The 23,699-nt window shown below is 37.4% G+C and overlaps 1 protein-coding gene across 2 annotated transcripts in view; it reads left to right on the top strand.

The window, feature by feature from the left end:
- Positions 1 to 23,699, top strand: part of ANKRD28 (ankyrin repeat domain 28) — a 130,363-nt gene that overhangs the window by 31,226 nt on the left and 75,438 nt on the right. The window contains exons 1-2 of one of the 2 annotated variants that reach the window (XM_009288585.2): positions 15,755 to 17,211; positions 18,310 to 18,393. In XM_009288585.2, the coding sequence (XP_009286860.1) occupies positions 17,095 to 17,211; positions 18,310 to 18,393 (201 nt within the window). In that variant the 5' untranslated portion in view covers positions 15,755 to 17,094. Of the gene's footprint in view, positions 1 to 15,754; positions 17,212 to 18,309; positions 18,394 to 23,699 lie in introns of those variants that run through there. The other variant, XM_019474480.1, reaches the window with a different exon arrangement.

The following is a 23,699-nucleotide window of genomic DNA, read 5'->3' as shown; positions in this document are numbered from 1 at the left end:
TTTTTTTTTTTTTTTCCCACACCCCCCCCCCCCCCCCCAGTAAACCTTAATTTTCACTGAGAAGCTGTGCAACTGCTTTTTACTGCTAAAGCTCAAGGTAAACTGCTTACCAAGTGTGGATAAGATCTGTATTGATACAGACTTGAATATAGGTGACGTTCCTAACATGCAGTTGAGTCAATTTCCATGTGAAAGCTAGCTTGAGTGCTTTGGTTTTTTTCTTCTTGAATCTGAACCATTTTGTTGATATTTAAACAAAAAAAAAGGTACTGACCTTAAAACAAACAAAGAAAACAAAACACCCCACAAAAAAACAAAACCAACAAAACAAACCCAAACCCAAAGATGCTTCAGTTTATTGATACAGAAGTGTAATTACATTAAAAATAGACATCCCTTAGTAGGGAATGTGCTGAGATTTGCAGAACCTCTGTCTGCTCCCATCAGTCTGTGCAGTCAACTTTTGCATCCTGATTTGATACTGTGCTGTGAAACCCAGTAGGGGCCTGCTTCGTTTTTAAGACACTTTGTACCTTTCTGAGGGATATGCTTTAAGCTAATCCACACAGGGAGAAAGGTGGCTGTATTTTCACTGTTTTCAAGTAGTAAAACTTCATGACATTGTAGAAGTGCCCCAAAGAACTTGACTTTCTCATTTTCCCCGAGGATTTCCATTGGTCTCGTTCCCTGTATAGTCAAGTGGATTTTGTACCTCTTCACTCATCCTGTTACATCTTCTTAGGTACATACAATAATCAAGTGGGTTCTGTTCTGTGCTGCTGGTACCAGTTGTGTTTTTACAGCACTGAAAAGCTGCAGCTTCTTTTAGTTCCTTAGTCTCATGTGCTAGGGATCTGGAGGCCAAGCTGCTTTGTGGTACAGCTGTCTCCCATAATCTGGCAGGAGTCGGAGCCTGTATGAAGCTTCAGGTTGCAGACCTGTCTCTTCCAATTTTATATGTTGTGGGGTTTTTCTTCTCACCTGAGCTGTCCTGGACAGGAATCAAACTGGAACAACTTAAGTGTAAATCAAACTATTAGGGGAAAAGGTCTTGAATTCCAGGTGGTGGGGGAGAAGTGTTGGTTTCCCCACTCTTTCTTACATCTTTCTCGGGCATGGAGTGGCTGTAAAGATAATGGTTAATAACTGGTTTTGTTAGGAAACTGAAGGTTATGGTTGCTGAAATACCTTGTCTTGGTCTTGTGCAAATACAAATGTAATGCACATCCTTATTTAAAAATACAATGCTAGCTAAAATATTTCCAGAAACTGCACTTGCTGAAGGGTGAGTAATCAGTTTTTGGACACAGCTTGCTAGTCCACTTTTTATAGGTTATGGGAATTGTTTATGGCTGGAAATTATTCTTTGGGGGTAAATTATTCAGAAAACTGGGTTGCCAGACAGCTACAAGCTAGCTGAAAACATTTGTAGTGTACAGATAAGAGACTTTAACTCAAGGAAATTTGGGCTGATTTTGACAGCCCAGTAATAATAAAAAACCTCCATAAATCCATTATTTGTGTGTAATGGGTACCGGAATGATGCATATTTCTTTGACCTTCCAAAATGTCATGTACCGGCTACAAAATAGTGTGGTGCTATAACTTGAATTGCTATAAGCAAGCCTGGGTTGAACTGATAAAATTTATTTTCCTCCTAGTCTTGGTAATAGCTGTATTTATTTATTTTTTAGCTAAAAATGTATCTGTGGTCTTTAACTGATTCTGGCACCTGATGCAGAAAACCTGAGTCTGAAGTTTGGCTGTTACAAAGCCAGACGCTTGTGACAGTTAGTATGGTCTACCATTTCTGCAGATGTTGCTAGCATCTCTTTAATATATATGTGTGGAGCAAAATAAGCTTTAGTTTTAAGTGCATTACATCGGATTCTTTCTCAAGTGTGTACTTCAAGATGACCTAATTTTAATCTTTTATAAATGAGAATAGGTGTGATATTTCCCTTGTTGACCAGATTGTGATAGTAATGACTGAAAAATATACTCTCTTCCATGATGAATGCAATTTACCAGCTGCTGCTTTTTGGCTGGGGTGGGAAGGAATGTGTTGGGAAAATATGCTGAGTGGCAGTTTGCTTGTTCCATCTCTGTTAAATCCAGGAGCCCTGTGGGACAAGGAATTGATGGGATGTTTCTCTGGGATGGAAAGTGAATCTTTTTGTCCTTCTTGATTTCTTTTTAATGCTACAGGAATTCTACTTCAAAAGAAATGTAAAACAAAGCTTGATTTAAGTAAAGAGTGAATACTTGAGAATCTTTTCCTCTTCCCTTAGGCATGCGAAAGAGATGAGGTAAGGGCTTGTTTTTACATTTGTTTTTAATAGTTTTATTTAAAAAACCCACAAAGCCTCACAGATTTTGCCAAAATATTTAAATATTGTGTTCAGGAATGCTATAAATACTTTAGAAAACAAAATTCAAATGTTCTTTTTTACAAGATCAAGAAATTTGACGTAGCACCTCTAAAGAAACGACATAATGGAGCTTCTTTTCATTTTTAAGAACTAACAATATCCTTTAAGTGGCTTTTCTTGCATATTTAGTTAAAGATAAATATATCAAAAGAATGAGTATTTTTCTTTTTCCCCCCCTGCATATTACTGTTTCATGGATATCATTAATTAAATTAGCTCTACAGTATTTTAGAAGAGTCTGGTAATACCCCTAGCAAATAAGCATTATAGGCCAATTACGTTTATATTACTCTCATATTTTTCACTGTTGAGGACTTCATCATTTTATTTAGCAAGGAGTAGTTTGTCAGTTTATCAGTCTTGAGATGCGTGATGTGTGACGACTATTTACATAGATTGCTACAGACTTTTTCTTTGGTGTGTGGGTTTTGGGGTTTTTGGGGTGGTTTTTTGGTTTTGGTTGGGGTGTTTGGGGTTTGTTTTTTTTTTGTTCTCCTGCCTCAATCAAGAAAGAAGAAATGGCAGAGGGTTTTTTTTCATACATGTTAGACAGCCTGTTGGGAAAAGTGAAAGGTAACACACTTCTACTCCAGAATGAGAATCTGGAAGGAACCTTGCCTCTTACCTTTGTTTTCTATGGTACAACAGTGCTAAATAAAGCTTATTGCTATTTTGCTATAAATTGAACTGGAAATGGTGAATTTTGTTAAATGTTCTTAGGTAATCGTGTGTAACTATGAAGGCTTTCATGGACTTCAAAGAGTAAAGGGCTTCTGCGTGGCCCAAGAAAATTGTTCAGAGCTAGTTTCTGTCATGTGGAGAAGAATACTTCCAGTCTCATTCTTCATATGACATTTGTCCTGTTTTTCTTCCTGGTGTCTCTGTTCTGCAAGGAGTTACAGGTTCTGTGGTTGCTCCTCTGCAGTTTGGAGGGGCTGAAGCTGGAGAGAGGTACCTTGTCTTTCTGTGTTCCATGGTTCAGTGTTTGGCAGGGGGGGACACCCCCACTGCTCATCCAAAATGAATGCTACATAGTTTTTTATTAAGAGAAAATTAGCAATAGACCAAATAATGTCCTGTACATTTCTAAAGAGGACAACATGGCATTTAAAAAAAAAAAAAAAAGAAAAAGTGATTGGAGTTTTAAAAACAGAGAGAAAAACAGAACTAAGAGTAGACCTTAAAAATTTTTTAAATGTCCATGAGGGGTCAGTGTACATCCAAGAAAAAACCTGGGAGATCAACACTTCCTTCTGAAAAAATAGTTGGTTGCCTTTATTTCCTAGGGAGAAGGCAGGAGAGAAGGCGACAACAGCTGAGTCAAGACTCCAGAAATTTATATCTGCATGACTTAAAGGTTGCATTTTCATGATAATGTATGTGGTGTTTTTTAAACAATGTGTAAGTTTGATGGATTTCTAGATTTTGGTTTATCTTACAAAACAATTTATGAGTTCAGTGGTGTTCTCTCTTGATCGTAATACATTTTAAGTAGGCTGGTTGCATTAGTAGAGTTTTCTGGGGAAGACTTTGCACAGCTTGGTACCTAGGACAAACAGGAATATTCTAAACCATATTCTTGGCTTTTTGTAACTAACTGTTAAAGTGTTCGTAACATTCATAAAACTCGGTATATTTATATCTTCTAGAAACCTGTTTTTTGTTTTTCATAATGCTTTTATAAAATAAAAGTAACCTCGCCAAAAAGTGGTAGAAAACAATTGGATACTAGATGTTCTGTGGCCTCATTTCTGCGAAAACTTGAGCAGATGCTTTCCCTTTTCATACCCGCGTGTTGGCTGAATGGGATTTGGTTATTTGTAAATTCTAAGATACCTAAGCCTATGGATTTTTAGAGGCAAGGGTATATAGAAGTCAATTTTCTTAATGTTTTAAATAAATAATATACTGCTCACATGTATTATGTATTCTGTTTTGATACCATCTTTCTGATTCTATATTATAAGTACTTCTTTAGAAAGCGTTTTGTTGGCTTTTAGGAATGCCAAAATTTACTTTGCAAGTTCTCCTCTAGGTGTCATCTTAATTGAATAAATGACTGATTGAAGCCAATGTTAGGAAGATTTTGGAAGAAATGAACCCCAAAATAATCCTGATTTTAAAAAAACAAACCACAAGTTTAACTTTACACAATCATCCATACACAATTTTAAAGTAGTAACTACCTTCTTGTGCTTGTATGGTAATACATAATTTGTTCACACGTGGATTCTGCATGCATAATTGTTTTTGTGTGCACTTTTGGAAACGGGGCCCTAAAATTCTATAGCCTGTTCTTATTACCATGTGCTTTATAAGTACTGTTAGTACTGTAGAGACAGTTTGAATAACATAATCTGTGAAATGTCTATGTTGCGAAATATTTTCTTTTTTTTAAAGAAACTCACGAGGAATGATTTGTATACTGAATCATGGGAGAAAAACTTGAGTTCTTCGCATAAGTGAGTTTTTGTGTAATTGGAAAGAATTTTGTAAGTGATATACTTGATTGTAATAGCGTCCAAGTTTGGAAAAGTTCAGGTGTCAAGAAGGCTGTTTTGAGATATTTTAAGGAAAAGATAAGGAATTAAGTAGTTCTGATATGTTGGTAATGAAGGGAGCTCAGCTTATGGTGGTTTTGCAAAGCCATTGAATCACTTTCTGTCGCAGTGAGCAGTTTGAATGCTCCCACTGCTTCTGTGTCAGCTGTCAGCCCACAATGAGCTGGCTCAAATAATTCACCAGCACAAAAAATGAATAGGGGCAATTGGATCACACAAGTGCCTGTGCTGGCTCAGGAAGGGGATGTGAATGTGCAAGGATCATGTGGGGAAGGGAGGAGTGAAGAGTCTCTCCGGTGGCCAGCAGTTAAAATCAGACTCATCCACTTCCTCAGATATCACTTGAAAAAAAAAAAAACCAACAAAAACCCAACACCCAAACCCCCAAACAAACAAAAAACAAACAAATTTCTAGGCTGGTAAAACTTTAACTAGTGTTCTAAATTAATACTTTGTTATATTTTGTGAAATTTAATTCAGTAATGGACTGCTCAGCTTTTTAAGGAAAGTGCTTTTTAGTCTTCTAAATAACAGAATTGAAAAATCAATAGCAAAAGTAACGTCTAAGAATAAATGTTGCTTACATGCTCTTATCCCAAAGGGATGTGTAAGAGCCCTCTTGGGAGCTACTTCCCTGGTGGGCATCGAGGGGAAGACTTTGCAAGGTTTGAAGCAGCTGAGTAAGATTCTTGGCTGTTGCTGTATTTCTCCTTGCTCAGTTTTAGGAAAAGCCATCCATTTTGGCAGCTGCAGAAGATTCAGATGAGCTCGCTCATCCCATAGTAGTGTGCATATGTGTGTGTAAATATGTGGATTTTATTCAGCTTTGTTTTCCAAAGTGTTTCCAGTTGCCAGAAAGGAGCTCGCTCTTGGACATGAGGGAGGTGTAAGGGATTCCTAAAAAGTTCTAGGACATTTAGCTTCCCCCAAACAGCAAATCCTCATACATAAGGCAGCTATTGACCCACACTACTTTAAAGAAAATCAGAATAATGCATATACAGTGATGCTGAGTGTTTACATACTGAAGAGAGATAAAATACATAAATGTGATGGTAACCATAGCAACTAGAATTCATTTTGCTCACTTGCATATAGTGTTTTGAGTCCCTGGTATGTATGGAAACAAAATCCCCCATGTGAGCAAGCCAGCTGAACTGTGGCTTCTGTGGTCACAGTCTATTCATATCTACCCAAAACTGTATTAAAAGTATTGCACTAGTAGGAATGTAATATGCATTTTTAGTATTATACTAGTTAAATATTTATCATTTTGTTTCAACCCTTACAACTCTTCTGCAAGAGAATCTGATTTCAAAAATCTTTAAAAGAAAACTTTAAAATCTTTTAAAGAAAATTAATCAATGTATTCAGGACCCTCCCCTCCCAAACCCCATCCTGGAAAAAAACCCTCACCACCAAACCGCCCCCCTCCACCCCCAACAATAACACTCTTCCCTGGATGGAACAGGGAGGGGGAGCCTAAGCTGTAAGCAGATTGTACCATCACATGACTAATGAGTAGGAAAATCTGAACAGAAACTTTTAAAGGCAACAATTTTTCTTTTTTCTTTCTTAAGGTTGAGAATTTTGGAGCTCTTTAGTATTTCAGCCTCTTCCTCCCCCCAGTATTATTGACTTCCAAAACTTTCAACTAGGAGAGTTTCAGTAATGACAAAAATGGAGAATAGGTGTTTTGAAGGAGTAGGTTTTGTTCTCCTTTTCTCGTTGGCAAAATCAGAGCTATGTTTTGAATGGTAGAAATTGTGTGGTCTTCTGAGAAAATATTTGCTGCTATCTCTCTGTCATTCTAAATACAGTGTTTCCTCTTGATAATGCTTCTTAGTTCTTTTATTTATCAGAATGTTATGCTTGTGAGTGAATAGTATGCAGACATTCAAAGCTAACTGAACTTTCCTTCCCTAAGATGGCCAGATGTGGGAAGTGTTAGACAAGAATTGTTTCCATGCAAAGTGTCCTCTTCCTAGTGCCCTTCTGGCAGGGGAAAAGCAGTCTGTATTATATAGTTGCTCCTACTTAGTTTTTTTTCCTTCTTCAGTCCAACCCTTGTTACTTCCCCTCATGGTCATTTAATCACTGGAGGCCAATGAGTGCTGTATAACACTTCTTTGGATGCATTGCTGTGCTCTATTCTTAGCTTTTCACAGGCTGTTCATTATTCCTCACTTCTTAATTGGTTATATCTTGTTGCCCCCGTGACTGGATTAACGTTTTGTTAGTACTGGCTGCTGAAATCACACAACCATGTGAGTCCAAGCAAAACATAGGCTAAGATAAAACCCCACTAATATGGCTGAAACAAGACAGGTAACAGACTTGCTCGTAGCAAAATTTCCAAGCTGATTTTTGCAAATACAGCTAAAATCAAACTTAAATAGGCATAATTATCAGTTGGGAGTTAGTGGGCTTTCTGACCTTGGCCTACAGAGATATGATCCACTGAGCTTCGTGGGTTTTGTGTTTTGTTGGGGGGAAGAGGGGGCAAAAAAAACCCCAAACCCCAACCATTCCCCTTTTATTCTTTATTTGATAGTTGAATGGTTCTGTTGAAAGCGGATCGGTCTTGTTTATTTTCTTGAATAGTCAACAGCTTATTTTCTTCAATAGTCTACAGCAATTTGTTACTTGAGAACAGCAGCCGATTCTGGAAATGTCCTAAGCTGATGTGAGTCATCACTGAAGGTTTTAAATAGTCGAATGTGATGTTTGTTTCCTCCCTTCCATGGCTCAAAATGGTATGAATCATTTTTTTAGTGTTTCCCAGATAATAGTCTGAGCGGAAGCAGTATGTGTTTCTGACTCAAATTCTTAAATGTTGGTGGAGCACTGCTGGTTTTGGCTGTGTGGGAATTCCATAGGAATTTCAGACGAACGTATAAAAGCAAACATTTTGTAACCACGGTAACTTACCCATGAGGATTCATGTGGTTGGTGACACAAAACTGTGAAAGCCCTCTACTGACTGGCGTAACTGACTTGATTTTTCTGCCTAAACTCTGTAAGTGGTACAGGATGAAAATTCAGTCATGAGAATCACTTTTCAAGTTTGTAGAAGGTCTCGTAGAACACTAGGATTTGTGTTATATTTTTAAATGGCTACCTGCTGGTGGTCTTATCTGCTAAAACGAAAACGTCTTTTATGAACCCGAATCTCTTCCATAGTTTCATATGCTCTTAGTCAAATTCAGGTCTCTTTGTTCTTTCTACGTAACTTGGAGCATAACTCAAAAGCGATACATACTCCAGTATAACTGAAATGGTGCTGAAAAAAATTAGTTAGCTAATGAGTTTTATAGGGGGAAGAGAAGGGAAAAAGGAGAAGAATGGCACATCTGTGTTAAATTAAAGAATGGTATTAGGTGGAATAACCTTGATGTGACTTGGAAATTGATTTGTCTGTCATCCCCAGCTCATCAAACATGCTGCAATGACAGCTTTTATATGTCATCATTTAGAGTGGAGCTAGTGATAGAATCAGATTGGTCACTTGTCATAGGCAGCAGAGCAACTGTCGTTTCTAGAAATCTGCCTGACTAACATTTGCTTCTTCAGAAGCTCAGCAGTATGGCAATCCAGCAGAGTTTTAATGAGGAAATGATAAACTTTATTCCAGGTTTCTTGGCTCCAGCTAGAATGTCCTAATTTTTTATCTCAACACCAGCACTGTCCAGTGCTGAATCTGGGCGTGTTGTGTTGTGCTGCCTTCCTTTAAGGGGGTTTCCAGCCTTCAGCAAAAGAACCAAAGTTAAGAAAAAAGCAAAGTGAGGATAAAGGTTAATGTCTTTAGCCCATACATGAGCCCATAAATGAGCCTCAGTGGGGAAGCTGACTGGCCCTACAGACCAAATGCATAGGGAATTGGTTTCAGTGCATGAGAACAAGAAGAAGCTGTTAAGCCTGCTATGACATACTTTAGAAAACCCCAAGGACATCTACTGATGTTCAAGGATGCAGCCTCTGAGAGGCCTGTGGTGATCTTTTGCATATAGCATCTGTTCTTGAAGCCCAGACTCTGCGCTGTGTTTGCAAGCCCCAGAATACCTGCTGAAGAGGGAGAAGGAAGCCTATTGTATGGTGAAAATAAGACAATGTTATGTTGACCTTTTGTGACGTGGGTTAGGTTTTTTTGTAATAAATGATGAGCTTGATTCTGTTTTCTCTGCAAAAGCAGTACTGCAGGAAGAAATTTTCAAAGGGGATATACATAAAATCAGCACTTCCTGTGCTCATCTTTAGAGCTTGACTGTAGATCAGTAGAAAAGTAGATCAAAGGAGATGTACTAATTCTTCTCGGTGTCCACATGCCCAAAGGGAATTCTCTTAGTTGTTTTACCAGCTGCCCTAATACAATTTAGTAGGATCATGTTTTAGTTAATTTATAAGAATGTGTGCGCTATTGGTATAAACACTTTCAAGGCAATGTGATAGATGATATAAAACTAAGATTAGGAGTTCTGCAGTCATTCATTTGCTCCAGCGAAGCTACCTTTATCTGTTTCTTCTCCTTGGGAAGATGTAATAGCATTGCTTCCTGAAGCATCAGGCTGTCAATGCCAGCTGTGACAGTGGGTTGATGTCTTCCAGTGTCTTTGGGTTGTTTTTTTTGCTCCTCTATTGTTGCATTCCTGTCCAGTCTTACCTCCCAGCAACTGGCTGTGTAGTGCTGGGAGAGGACAGTTGACATCTGAAAGAGCAAACAGGGGCTGCTGAGACTGAGCCTTTGATTTTTTTTGTTTCCTTCCTTCAGCTCTGCTTTTAGAGCTGGTGTGCACAGCTGAAATCGCTGCCTTCAGTAATTATTCCTGGAAGGCTACTATGGTTATTATTGTAATTGATGCCATTTTCAGTGCCAGAAAACAAAACTGGCTGTGGATGTGGTCTGAGCTGGAAGGAGCTAGGGAGGCCAGAAGTATTCCTGCTATCAGTGGCTTTTCTGCCTTTTGCTCTGCCAACAGGTGAAAATACCTGTAACCGATCTGTGGGCCTTGCTTTTCCTATTATGAAAACGTTTTTTTTTTAAAGCTGTCATACTTGCAAAAAGAACTTAAGCGTACAGCTAATAATTGTGGGTTTGCGTGGGTTTAACAAATGCTGAAGTGTTTTGCCCTCTTCTGTCTTTGACTGAACTGATATTTTGTGATATCATCTTCTCCATTTCCAATAGAAGTCGTCTTCTGTCACCTACCTTCTCCAAAAAGAAAAGTTGCTTTAAAACCAACCCGTCTCCTGTCCAAAACCCACACCACACTACCTAAAGTAGTTTGTCTACATCTATTTGTCTGTCTTCATGGATGCAGACTTATCTTAACTATGCATAACAAAATATGTGGATAGATGGATCTTTTTGTGGTCTCTCTTCCCCGAGACAGGAGTTGTTTTTCACTCCTAGTTAACTTTCTAAGACTGACAATTCTACTGTCAGACTTCTATGGTTGTTATTTTGGAAAGCTGTTGGGTGTAATAGCTGCCTTCCGTTTTGGTCAAAAGTCGGGGAGGTGACTGCTGTTAGATGCAGCTGATGAATCAATAGGAGCCACCAGCCAGAGCACATACACTTTTTATGAAGTACCTTGAGAATCTGAAGTCAGAGAGATCGGAGGACTCCTGTTATGTACTGTCTGTTAATGTAAGAATAGATTGTTGATTTTGATTACAGAGTTGTACGCTACAAGAGCACAAAAAGAAAACCCCTGCCAGTAAAGTTAAATCTGGCCTTAATAAAAAGGAAAGTGTCGTGGGTGACATCCTAGCTAGAAAGTCATGAGGAAAGATGCTGTTCCCTCATATTTCCACTTTCTTTAAAGAGAAATAGGACTCTTGTATTAGTTTTTCTGGTTTTTTTAGGAATGTCAGTTCTTTAGTCAGCTTGCTAGACTACTTATTAGAGATATCAGAGCTACATTTTTTTTAAAAAGGTGTTGATTTATCTTGTACTATGATGGTTGTAAGGTGCTTCAGCCAAGAGTTTCTCTACCAGTGTATTGTTCAGGTGTATAAAATATGCAAGAAGTCTTAAACAGAAAATTGCTTAAATAGATTTTTAACACTTTTAAGATATTTTAGTGCTCTTTGATCAGATTATATTTCTGAAGTATTTTTAAAAGGTTACAGTTTAAGTATACAAATTAAGGTTACATCTCAATCACAAACATGCATTTTGCATTATTAATTTTTCTTATGCTGCTCCAGTAGAGAAAAGTTAGAATGAATGCTGGATTATTTTTCTTCTTTGTCATATTTGTGTGTCAATTTTTGCTAAGATGACTATTCAGTTACTGGATTTTATTAATTGCAAAGTTTTATGTAGTCATGTATTTTCTTTGAATTAAGATAGTTCTGTCAATTACTTGAGATTATATACTTGCATAAGAAAAAGAAGTGAGAACTGCCTATGGTATGCAGGACGTGCAAAGGAAGCTATTTTGCTTTTCCTTGGAAATAGAAATCTGGAGTCTGGAGGCTAGAACTAGTCTCCTTTGCTTCCCAGCTGTGCATGTGCTCTGGAATACACAGAGCAAAATTGGGAAGAAAGGTAGTAATTTCTCGTTGCCTTAGACCGTTTTCTTTCCTGACTCCACCTCATTCCCTCAGGAGTGGGGAGGAAACAGCAGAGGAGTTCAGATGAGTGACTCACAAGGCTTTAAGAAGTATTGTAGCTTATATTCATGGTGATGCTGAACACTCATCTCTGTCTATGTGTGGGCAACACTTTAGTAAATATTCTAGGTAAATTATATAAAAATCTGCTTATACTAGGACATGCCTATGCACTTACAGCTGTAGCTATTATAAGCAATCTTTGTCTTCTGAAGAAATCTGTGGTTTAGGTCTTTGTCTTGCAGAGCTGATACAGATTGTTTAAAAAAACAATTCATAAGCCTTACTTGGCTTTACTTTTTTTTCGTTTTTAGTGGAACCTGACAGAACAATTTCCTTCCTTTCCTAGATCTTTAATTATACAAAATAGTAAATGAAACCAGTTGGATTAATCTCAGCCTAGAAGAGACTTGGTAAATGCTGATTGGCAAGAGAGAAATCTTTATCTGGGTATGTTTGTTGACATTGAATGTGCCTCAGTGAGGTTTTCAGTGTTACCAGCAGTCCTACTGGAGTCCTCTGCTGATCAGTTCCTAGAGAAAAGGGTAGATCTATAGAAAAGGTTACTATTTTTAGCTGCTTCATAGTTCATGGTTTTTCTGTCTGGTACAGACATGGCTGCTGTCATCCATGTTTTAACCTTCAGGCTGCATTCTTGCAATATAGTCTCTTTATATGCACCTGTGAAAGACTCTTGGAACTTGATTTACTTAAAAACAAGTGTTGTTTGAAAATGCAATGCCTTTTTTTATTTGCAAAAAGCTATTGTCAACACAAAGCTTTTTTTTTTTGCAAAAATACATATCCTCACTATTGTCCACTTGAAAATTCTTTTTATTCTCTCTCCATTGCACTCCTTAAAATTTTAAAGTTAAGTATGGAGATATTATTTTGCTAACAGTTAGATACTGCAGAGGCTATCAGATCGATCAACCCTTAAGCCTCAATAGACATGGCATTCTTGTTTTTTTAAGTTAGGCCATTTTTGACTCTTCTTTCCTACTACTTGTTTAATAAACTTTCCTGTAGGAAATACGTGACATTTAATCTGGAAACTTTTGAGGGCTTTGGGGAAGATGGATGCTGGTGACCTGCTGTCTTCATTTATTTTAAGTTTTATTAAACTGAATTTTATTTTTTTTTTGAGAGACAGATGCAATATTCTTTCTTCATACATTCGTAAAGATCCGTAATGATTCCTAAAGATAATCTCTTCGTCCTCACTGAAAGTTATTAGTCTAGATCATCTGCTGAAAAACTGAAACCTTAGTTTGGTTTCTTTCAGTAGAATTGTGAACTTTAGCTTTTGGCTTTCAGAATAGTTGTTAGGTAGCATTAGAAACTTGTATTTTGCAAACCAGAGGCTATCTTGGATGATTCTTGAAGTTGAAAGAAGAGACAATTAGAGATGGTGTTTCCACTGAGTTGAGGGCACTACTTTCAGTTGCAGGGGGTAGGAGGGGGGAAGATTGTTCTTTTAAGTAACCTCCAAGTGCTAGTTCATTGTAAGCAAAAGTTCAGTGTTTCTAGAGCTGGGTTGTCTTTTGGTTACAGAAGTAATTGTACATACAAATTCCTAGCATGAGTAGGTGTTTTTTGTCTGCTTACTTAGGAGGTTTAGATTGCTATCAAGGTCAATATAGTATTGACTCAGTTATGTTGGTTCTCTTTCTGATGCAAACTGTGTCATATTGGCTTTTGACTCTTTGACCATAGTAATGTCACCATTCAAAAATACGTGATGCTATGCAAGATATAATATGTTAACTTGCTTTTGGAAATAGTTTTTATTAATTTTATTTTAATTATAGGTAAGATTTCTAGAATAAGTATCAGAGTAGATTCAAATATTCTTAACTCTTCTGAATTTTTCACAATTAGTTGAGTGTGAAGTCCTATACTTTTTTACGGTAACTGTTGAATTTCTAGCTGAATTTTTTAAGTGTACTTTGGACCATTAATTGCAAAGGTAAAAAAATGGACCACTTCCAGATAATTTGAACTAAACTGGGCATTATCTCTGTCTAGCAGATCAGAGTAGATTCAAATATTCTTAACTCTTCTGAATTTTTCACAATTAGTTGAGTGTGAAGTCCTATACTTTTTTACGGTAACTGTTGAATTTCTAGCTGAATTTTTTAAGTGTACTTTGGACCATTAATTGCAAAGGTAAAAAAATGGACCACTTCCAGATAATTTGAACTAAACTAGGCATTATCTCTGTCTAGCAACACATCCAGTTGGTAATTCCAAAGAAAACTTATGGAACTCTTAGCATTTGCTTACTGTATAAACTTACTGGCTCTTGAAACGTGTTCATTTACACTGAACATATGGGCTTAGCTAGAATATCATTATCTAACAGTTGTGTGTGTGTAGTATGAAAACCAAGTATGTGTTCTGTCAGTGTACTTCACTTGTAGCCTTAAAATCTGGGGTTTTTGGTTTTTTTTTTTCCAAATGAATGTTTACTTCTGCAAGTGAACTACAGTGTCTATTCTTTAGCACATTTTTCACAATTAAAAGGAAAATATTTTGTAGGTTGTGGTTGCTGTGTTCATTATGAGACAGTAGACTGTTGCAGTAGATGAGCCTTGAGAATGTGCATGTTATTTAAACTGTTTTTGCTGGCCAGGAGGAGCATGAGTTGTCATATGTATCCATGTGAATCTGTGTTTCTTTTTAATAAATGGTTGAAACGCTAGAACAAAGCAGTGTAGTGTACAAACAATTGCTTTTTCATAATTAAGACCAAAAGTATGAAATTCCAAAACAACTGGATTCTATATAACGAACAGAATATATTTATAAAGATGTTTGTTAGTCACATGCTGTAAATGAGAACATTTGGGAAATTTGAATCGTATCTGAAATTTCACAGTGAATCAGAAACTGGTGCTATGTTCTGCCAAGCCAGCAGTCCTGAGCTCGGGGAGCCTTAGGCTAAGGTACTCTTTCGACCTTACAAAAACCTTCACCCGCATGAAGTGTCAGTAGGTGTGTGTTAAGCAATTTGTTATGTTGCAGTGAAGCTACCGTAGATATTATTTCCAGAGAGTGGTGATGTGAGCTTTTCCTGCCTGTGGCCCCCAAAGGTGGGAATTCATGTCTGTTAATATCCAAACCATTTAATATACCACTTAAACCTGTCTGTCTTTCTGCGTGGATTCACATGTGAAACCTGAGTGCAAATGCTTTATCGAAGAGCTAGAAACTTGTTCACCACTGACAAATTCTGATCTTACCAGCCACTGGAGGACATTAGAAGTGCTTTCGTACTGAACAGCAGGAACAAAAACCCTCCCTCTGTTCCTGTAACACTGACACTTATCCAGCAACTTTGACAGAAGCCATTTACATAATACAAACCAGCATCATTTAGGCAGATTCCAGCTGAAATATTTATTCAGCAAGTTGTAGGGCTTTATATTATATTTTAATCATGTTCTATAATAATATTTAATATTTAAATTATACTCAATGTAATTTTTTTCAAGCTGAGGGTATGTTTGTCTATACTAGTTGCAAAAAAACCATGGGTTTGGTCATTAATAGCTGGCTTTTTAATAGTCAGCCAGTTACTTTAAGAGAGGTTTTACTTTAATTTAATTTTCAGAGTATTTATGCGGGGAATTTCTTGTCTTCAGCGAGTTAAGCAAGGACTGTTTTGCTACTCTGACCAGTGCCATATGAAAGCAGTTAAAATGCTGGAATTGTTTACTGCCTAAATTGTTAGTCAGCAGAGCCAGTACACCAGATTTCTTTGCGGCTTTTAGTGGAAAATATTAAACAGTCGCTCTTTCTTCAGTTGTAGGTTTTTTACGTTTTCAGCTGCATTAGTCACAGAACTGGCACAAATGTAAGTGCAAAGACTGGCCCCCCCCCCCCCCCCCCAAAAAAAAAAAAAAGGCGCTTAAAGGCGCTTTTTTTTTGTGCCAGAGGAAGTTGCATTGGGAGCAGCGGCTGGGTTCTCTGGTAAGTGTGACATGTGAGCATTACTAGGCATTTCATCCTGCCAGGCTGCAGTCGCTGCTCGCCAGGTAAGTGTGACGTGTGACATGTGAGCATTACTAGGCATTTCATCCTGCCAGGCTGCAGTCGCCAGGCTGCTGGCTGCTGCTCAGTGGGAATGCTGCTGTGGCGGTGGTTTGTGCTCTGCTCCTACGGGCTTTTAATGACCGGCTCGGACAGCTAGGCTTTTTTTAAGCTTTGCAAGGCTATCTGCTGATTGTATAATTTAATTTGTCAAGGAAAAAAACTGATAAGCAGAAGCTCTAACTAAAGAGGAGAATCAGGTTGGCACAGTGACAGATGTTCGGATAAAGAAGTTGGCTCAGAGAAGATGTACGGATTCTGATTTTTTTTCCTTTTTTTCCTCTCCCCCTCAATCTGAATGAAGACTATCATGGGAACTGCATTCACATGGTGATCAAAAGAAACACTTGAGTGATGAACTGCTTTTGCAGAAGTCGTCTAAGGCAGTAATTTGAGCTTTTGTGTACGGTAGCTAGCTTGTTTTGCTGAAGCATTCTTCCTCAACAGTATTTCTGCCTAACGCGTTCCCTGATGGAGAAGCCACAGCTACTGCCCGGTGAAGGGAAAATGAACGCTCTGCATTGCTTGTGTCCCTGACAGAGTAACGCCGTCTGTGTTGCTGTTGTTTGGGGAGGCTGGATTCAACCGGCAATATTATTCAAGGAGTTCATTGTCCCTGTGGTCTGACTCATTGCATGTAAATGTACTGCAGCCGTGCTGTACGTTGCAGATATTTTTCTTGCATGGGAAAGAATTATTTTCCTCTAAGCAGGTCCTGAATAACTGCTGGAAACGGGATGCATTTTACTGGCTGGACTGTTTTTGACATTGAGAAAGGAAGCTGTAGAATGACAGGATGATCAGAAGGCGCGTTTATTTTCAGTCACCAGAAAGCCTGCAACGGTTGATTTAAAACTGACCTTGCAGGAGTGGGTATAGCTGCGGCCATCTCTCTCAGGGCAATTGTTCCTTGTTCTGTCCTCGGTGTCGTGTCTTCTGCAACAATGATTTCACTGTGGGGGTAGAAGGACGCCGTGGAAGTTGTGACATTAACAAAGACAAATTTGCTTGTGAAAGGACAGCTGTGTGCGACAGTGAGTGCTGTTCGAATGGAATTGGATCTTGGGATATTTTTATCAACTGTTCCACAGTTTCATTATTGTGGTTTTGATGCCTAGGGAAATTTCATTTTAAAAAGAACGACTTTTTTTCAGCATTGTCTTGAACATCTCAGGGTGTTTAAATCTGAAAAATGAAGTGTAAGGGGGGATTGGAATGTCCTTTTTTAAATGCTAATACACCAGCAGTAGCACTCACAAGTTTGTGAGGGCATGTGAAACAGGTGAAAGTATTTCCTCTATGATCCCTGTTGTGACACTTGTGGTCTGGTTCCAAAAATACTGTTGGTGGCATTTTTTTGTTTGCTTTTGCTTCCTGAAACGGATCGAATGAGTCGAGTCTGTATTGTTGTTTTGGAGGAGGTGGAAGATGATTCTCCCACATTTATTTCCAAATTACCTCAGGAAAATGTATCTTTACGTCCATCGCCCTCTGGAAATGTGCTGGTAAGGCATGTTGTTTGTTGGCATATTTCCTGCTTATAATAGTGTCGCAAATACCAACAGTAATTTTCCTAAGATTAACATGAATATGCATGATGTTGAGACAAGACAAGGTGGTAAAAACTGCCTTTCCAAAAGAGGGAAAAAGCTGAAACTTAGTTGCAGAATTAATATTTGCAAGGGCTCATTCTGTTTCCTGTAACTTTATTTATGGTGCAGCAGTAACAGATCTCAACTCTTGTATAATAGCAGAAGATTTTTAGAGGGCTTGGTAAACTGTAGTTGAAGTAAATGCTTTTGCCCTGCTCCACTCCTCATTCCTCAATGGTACATTTATGCAGTACCACTTTAGAAACTGATGTAATCATTGTATTGCAATAATATGCTGTGTTTATTTTGAGAACTGATAGAGTATATAGTGTACATCAAGCAAGAGCAATTCTGAGCTAAAATACAAAATAGCATAAGTCATAATCTTGATGTAACTGTTAGATTCAAGTTACCACTTTCTGGAAATGATTAACACTGGGGACTGTGCTTTTATTGCTTTAAGTTATTTTATTTTGTCAAGTGACTGACTTAAATCTTGCTGGCATACCTCAGCAGCTTTTCTTACTTACTAAGAAATCCTGCTATATTTAGTAATAGATGTGTGTGAGTGTGAATTTGTTACCATACTTATCTGATGCACTTTGCTTTTCCACTCTATCTAAACAGGTGAAAAAACTTCTAGTAACTTTAGTCACTTGCTAATGTAAAAGGGGTTTGTTTGCTAATATTGTATAGAATTTGCAGCACATAACAGCCCTAATTTTATTATGAGGAGTTCTCTTTTCAGCTCTTATGAGCTAGTCTTCTCGGCCTTTTTTTTTTTTTTTTAATAATATATTTCATTCACTTAGTATGTTCGTCTGTTTGAGGCTTTTAAAACTTGGAATTTCTTCAATTCTAAATACTGTTGCTGGTTTCTTTATTTCACTGCCTGGGATGTTTTATTTTGTCATCATCTTGTGTTTGTGTTATGTATCAAAAAACAAATATGTGTCTCACTAAAAACTAAAATGCATTTATATTCTAAGATGTGTTTTTTCTTCATTTCAGCCACCATTGGTTCAAGCTATATTTAATGGAGATCCTGATGAAGTTCGAGCACTGATATTTAAGAAAGAAGATGTTAATTTTCAGGTAAAAACAAAATTCACTAGCCGAAACCAGGACAGCTGAATACATTTTAATTTTGTTTTGATATAGCTTTGTGCTGTACTAATCACTTTAAAACTTTGCTAATTTGTGAGCTGTAAATTTAATTGCTTTTATGTAATAGGCAAAGTAAAGCCTATACATACACTTAATACTGGGAAGGAGGTGTGTAGCTTTGTAGATTTGTGTTGATAGTAAAGACCTAATACTGTATTCCTTTCAAATGTTAGTTCTGCAGTGCTTGGGTAACTGAAAAGTTTGTTTATACAGTTGCATCAGACTTTTTAGAAGGTTAGACTGTTAAGTGTGATGCTATGTAGACTTTAATTCTTTCTAAATTAAATACAGCATATAGTATACATTAGACAATGACAAGAAAAGTCTGGGGGGTTTCAGTAGGTAGTGGATTTTAAAAAGGGAAGCCTAATGAATATATTAAATAAGTAAAAATGAGAAATTGTGTTTATATGTCCTGTTTGCGGTGCTGCAAACCCAGACACTATAGACTTAAAAATTGTACTGAAATGAAATTGAGTTTGTTCCATTGGGTGAAATTCAAGATTTGAACAGCATGCAGTTACTGTATTTACTTTCTATTAAAATTGTAATATGCATGTTTGACACAATGCAAGATAATATAGCATAAACTCTTTACATTGATTAGAAATTGCTTTGATTATTAAAGCAGACTGACATAAACCATTTAGGGCTTAACACTATGGGAATGTATGTATCTGTTTCTCTTCCAAATGCATCAGAACAAGAGTGATGCTAAAAAGCAAAGGATAACATCTAGATGCTACATAGTGGCCAGTGTAAGACCATGATAATTGTTTACACTTTCTTCTTGAGAGATGTAAACCAAAAGCAAATATTTAGTTTGGCATGTGCATTTTGACATTTAAAAGCATTCTGCAGAATTTCTGTCTGACCAATGCCAGCTGAACTGTAAGGGAGCCCTCCCATTGCTTGAAGAGCTTGAGTAGGACCCTGTGTAAGTAAACTTGCTGTTAAAGCTAAAATTTTGTTTGATAAGGTTGGACTTTTTTCCTCTCCTTTTTCAGTAGTTTTGCATGTTCTTAAGCAAGATTGTATGATGGATTATATAAGATCAAAAGACTTAATCTTCTGTTTAGTAATGAGAGAATTAGCTGTGTATCCTTCCAGTTTCTTCATATGTACGCTCTGGTCACATTGCCATTTTTATTTTTAAATGCTGATTAGTCTGTATTGTTTCATTTATATTCCTCCATGTATAAGTCAGGTTTAGCATTCATAGCTATAGTTTCTGTAAACAAAGTTAGGTTAGTATCCTTCTGCTTTTTTGATTATCTATTACAAAAGCCTCTGCTAGATTTCAGTATGTATGTGGTAGTCGTTTGGTTTTGGTTTTTTGTTCTATCTCAAGTTTTGTCAAACAGTTGCCCATAAATATGAAGTCAGCAGATGTGCTTAAATAGGAAAGCATGTTAATTGTTTGATGTTTTTGAAAAGGGTTACTTCAGACTATGAGGTAGTTACAGTGAAGAAAAATATTGTAGGTAGAATATTCAAAATCTGGAGGTTTTTACATTTTACATCTTAGGGGGTTTTTTAATTCCTTTCTGTGGATACATCTTGCTTTAACAGAACGTGTATGCATCTTAGGCTAGTAACACCCAAGGTGTGTTTAGAATCCATCCAGAACAAATATGCTATTTTTTCACGGCCACCTTCTTCTGCATAGGCATATGCTTAGTACACATGACCACTCCTTCCTACCGTGGCACTCCTAGTCCTACTACAGTATTTAATATTACATTCACGTGTATCTCTTAAAACACTGTTTGTTGGGACTAAACGAGCATATAAGTTCTCCCACTGTTTGGTAGAAGTGAAGTAAACTGCCTAGTGGATTTTTCTTTCTGTCTCTGTGCATGTGTGTTTTGTTCTTTTCCTTGGGTTTTTCATTTGCTGTATGTACTTGGCTGGAGATAATATATCCCTACATAGTCTAGATCCAAAGTTGTCCCCTTAGTTACGTGTTACAAATTGGTGTGGACAGAAGGAGGGAAAAAGTGAAGAAAATGAAGTGGTTATATATATTTCCTAATAAAGGGAAGGATCGTGATAAACTGTTTTGACCATTGTGGATCGTATTAGACCAGTGTATGTGCTGGGGTTTTTTTCCACTTTGCTATCCAAGTGCTTCAGTACAGTTGTTTGAATTCCAGAGTCGTTCCCTCCAATGCTTCTGCAGAGTCATTTCCCCCTCTCAAGAGCAACTAATTATTTTGCAGTTTGTGTTCTAATAGTTGAGATTCCTTCCTTCTTCCCTTCCCCTGAGCATGGGTTGGACTCTGTAACTGGAGACCTAGCAGGGTTCTGCAAATTAATTTTGCCCAGAAGTGAACTGAAGATAGAGCTGTTGTAGGTCTTTGTTGTGACAGTGACATTCATCTAGGAAAGTTGTTAGTGTCTTGATGAAAAGCGGGTGGTTTTTTTCCTTCTGTTATCATCCAGCTTCATTTACCTTTTTGCTTTTGGGGTATGTTATCTTTAACATTAATTGCAGTTGGCTTAATACTCTTTTAAAGCTAAGTGAGTTGAATCTGTGTATTTGGCTTCCCAAAGCTAGGTTGTGGTAACTGTTTGATATTATAGTAATATCTAAAGATTGCACCCAGGTTGGGCTGTATTAGAGCATTATTCCTATTCTTGTACCTTAGTGTTATATTTAGAAAGATTCTGAGATGGGTGGCCTTTCATCACATGAGTTGCTGTGTGCAACTGTATGATGATGTACTGATAGCAAACAGGCTTTTTCAGGAAGAAGATTGTTCTCTGTTCATGCCACACCAGCCTTCTCGAGTCACAGGCTCAGTCTAGATTTAGAAAGTATGTATTGTATTCCACTCTGCAGTTATAATCTTTTGTGAAGAAAGAGCAAACTGAGTGTATCCCTAGCTGCTTAAACTGTGGTTCAAAAAGGCTTACCTTCTCTGCAAGTTGGAAGTGTGCAGCTTTTTTATAGACAAAACTGTTTTATAGGAACTTTGATCAAACGTATTGTTTGGAAGGTGAACGCTCTTGAGGCTCCAATTAATGGAAAAAACAGAGGGGAAGGGGTTGCTTCTCCCTCCCCTTCCCTAAGAAAGCTTGAGAAACTGTAGCTGTTTGTTTCATGAATCAGGCTTACATCACACGCATCAGGTATGTCAGGCCTGATACAGTTTCTGTTATATGCATGGCTCTTGCTATGCTCTGTGTGTGTGTATATGTGTGTGTGTGTATATATATGTTAAAAAATTATTATTATCTCTTGGTACCATCCTGAGCTTTTGAGACTTGGCAGGAAGGAAAATCTTGTGTGATAACTGACACATTTAATATCTCTATTAGTTAATGGGGATCCTCAACATTTCCTGCTCTTGCTGATTAGATTAGTATGGCTGGTTTGAGTTTTATGTACTTTTCAGCAGTTAGTTTTAGCTAACTAAATGATTTCAGCATTACCTTTTATAAATCAGGATTTGTTTGTTTGTTTTTTAAGATTTGGAGGCCTATTACTGTTGCAAACTGTGCCATTTCTGTTTGTAACCAGAACTTTTATGATGTATGTTTGGTTTAAAAGATCATGAAAATGGAGTATTTCATCTCAGCTATTTGTTAAGAATATAATTTTGTGGAGGGAATACCAGTTCACTGTCAAAAATGATTTAAAGGTTGCAGATTTGACTATTGAAATGATTGTTCAAAATCAGAAAAATTTTTCCTCCTCCTAGACCTATTAGGGTAATACTTCTTGCCATGAAAAGTGATATGTCAGGTAACCCAATATGCAGTTTTTATAACCGGATTGCACTTGATCTTAGCCAAAGGGGTAAACATCTGATCCTCTCTGGAACTGGTGTCAGTGTGCCCCTTGCTCTTCTCAGGCTAAAGCCAAACTAGTGCTCTTTTTGGAGGAATCCCAAAATCACACAGATCTCTCCCAATGTTCAAAAGCGCTCACTGCTCCTATTTAAAATAGTGTTATGAACATATGTGATAAGTGACTTAAACATGAAACACCTGTATCTTACTGCTCATTGTGCTTTGTGAGATTAAAATAGATTTAAACTATGAAACTGTTTTCTGTGTGAGTTGGTGGGGGGTTTGTTTTTTTTCTTCCCAACATAAAATGTAAGATGGGAAAATGAAATTCCACATCCTGTACCGAGGACTGCAGCAATCAAGGTTATCTGTATGCTTTCTATTCTGGACTATTGGCCATCCAGCACAGCTCTTAATTTAATGGCTCCGTTCTGCAGTAAGTAACCAAAAAATAAAATAAAAGCTCACCTGTGCTACTATTTTGGGAATATAGGAAAACAAAACAATAGAACCAATCAATCTTGTCTGCCCTCCCCAGCCCCCACCTGTATTAGATAGCAATGAAGTGTTGCCCATAAATCCCAAGCTTTGTTCCTGGGACTGGCAAGGGATATGATCCAGCAGCACCAAAGTGCTAGGTACAAATAGGAGGGCTAAGTTTATGTATCTGACTTCGTTATTTTGAGCAATAGGGTTGCTGTGTGGATGACTGTTGCAGTAGAGATGTGGGCTCCCTTCCCAGTCCTGCCAAATGTGGGTTTGCATAACTTCTTGTTTGTGTTATTTGCGTACTAGGAGAATGTTGCTGGATGTCATTCTAGGGTAAGATATATGTCTTATTTGATTACCTGTTAAACTTCTTAATTTATTTTACTCTGCAGGTCATTGCATAGACTCAAAGAGGAGGAAAATTGGTTTGTTAGTCTAGTGACAAGTCTAGGACTTCTCGTGCAGTGTTGGGTCTGGGTACCGGGAGAATTAGATTATCAAGGGTCTCAAATATCCTAGTAGTTTAGGAATTAATAATGAAAATTAAAGCACAGTTTAAAACCCAAGAAAGATTCTTTGCGATGGTGGTATTGGTCAGCAAAGTCCTGAAAGTTAAATAGAAAAAATAGGTAATGAATGTACGGTCTCCTGGCTTTATACTTAATCTTGTGGGTTGAACTGTGGGGTAACTGTTTTTTTCTGCAGACTTGACAGTGCAGTGTAGAACAGGAAAGCCTGAATTACTTGGCTGAAATACAGAATATTCTACAAAATTTAGTAGAGTTTGATGTTCTGATAATACAAATAAATTCTGTACCTGTTTCATACATTAAAAGAATTTTTATGTATGTCGTTACGTGGAAAACTGTAATTGCTGTCTAATTCAGCAATTACATTGAAATATCTCTTAATGCAAAGAAACTTACATAAGTAAATATGGCCTTGCT

The sequence above is a fragment of the Aptenodytes forsteri genome, unplaced genomic scaffold (assembly GCF_000699145.1).
Source record: "Aptenodytes forsteri isolate BGI_AS27 unplaced genomic scaffold, ASM69914v1 Scaffold9, whole genome shotgun sequence".
Lineage (NCBI taxonomy): Eukaryota > Metazoa > Chordata > Aves > Sphenisciformes > Spheniscidae > Aptenodytes > Aptenodytes forsteri.
This window is presented reverse-complemented; position numbering and strand designations above follow the sequence as displayed.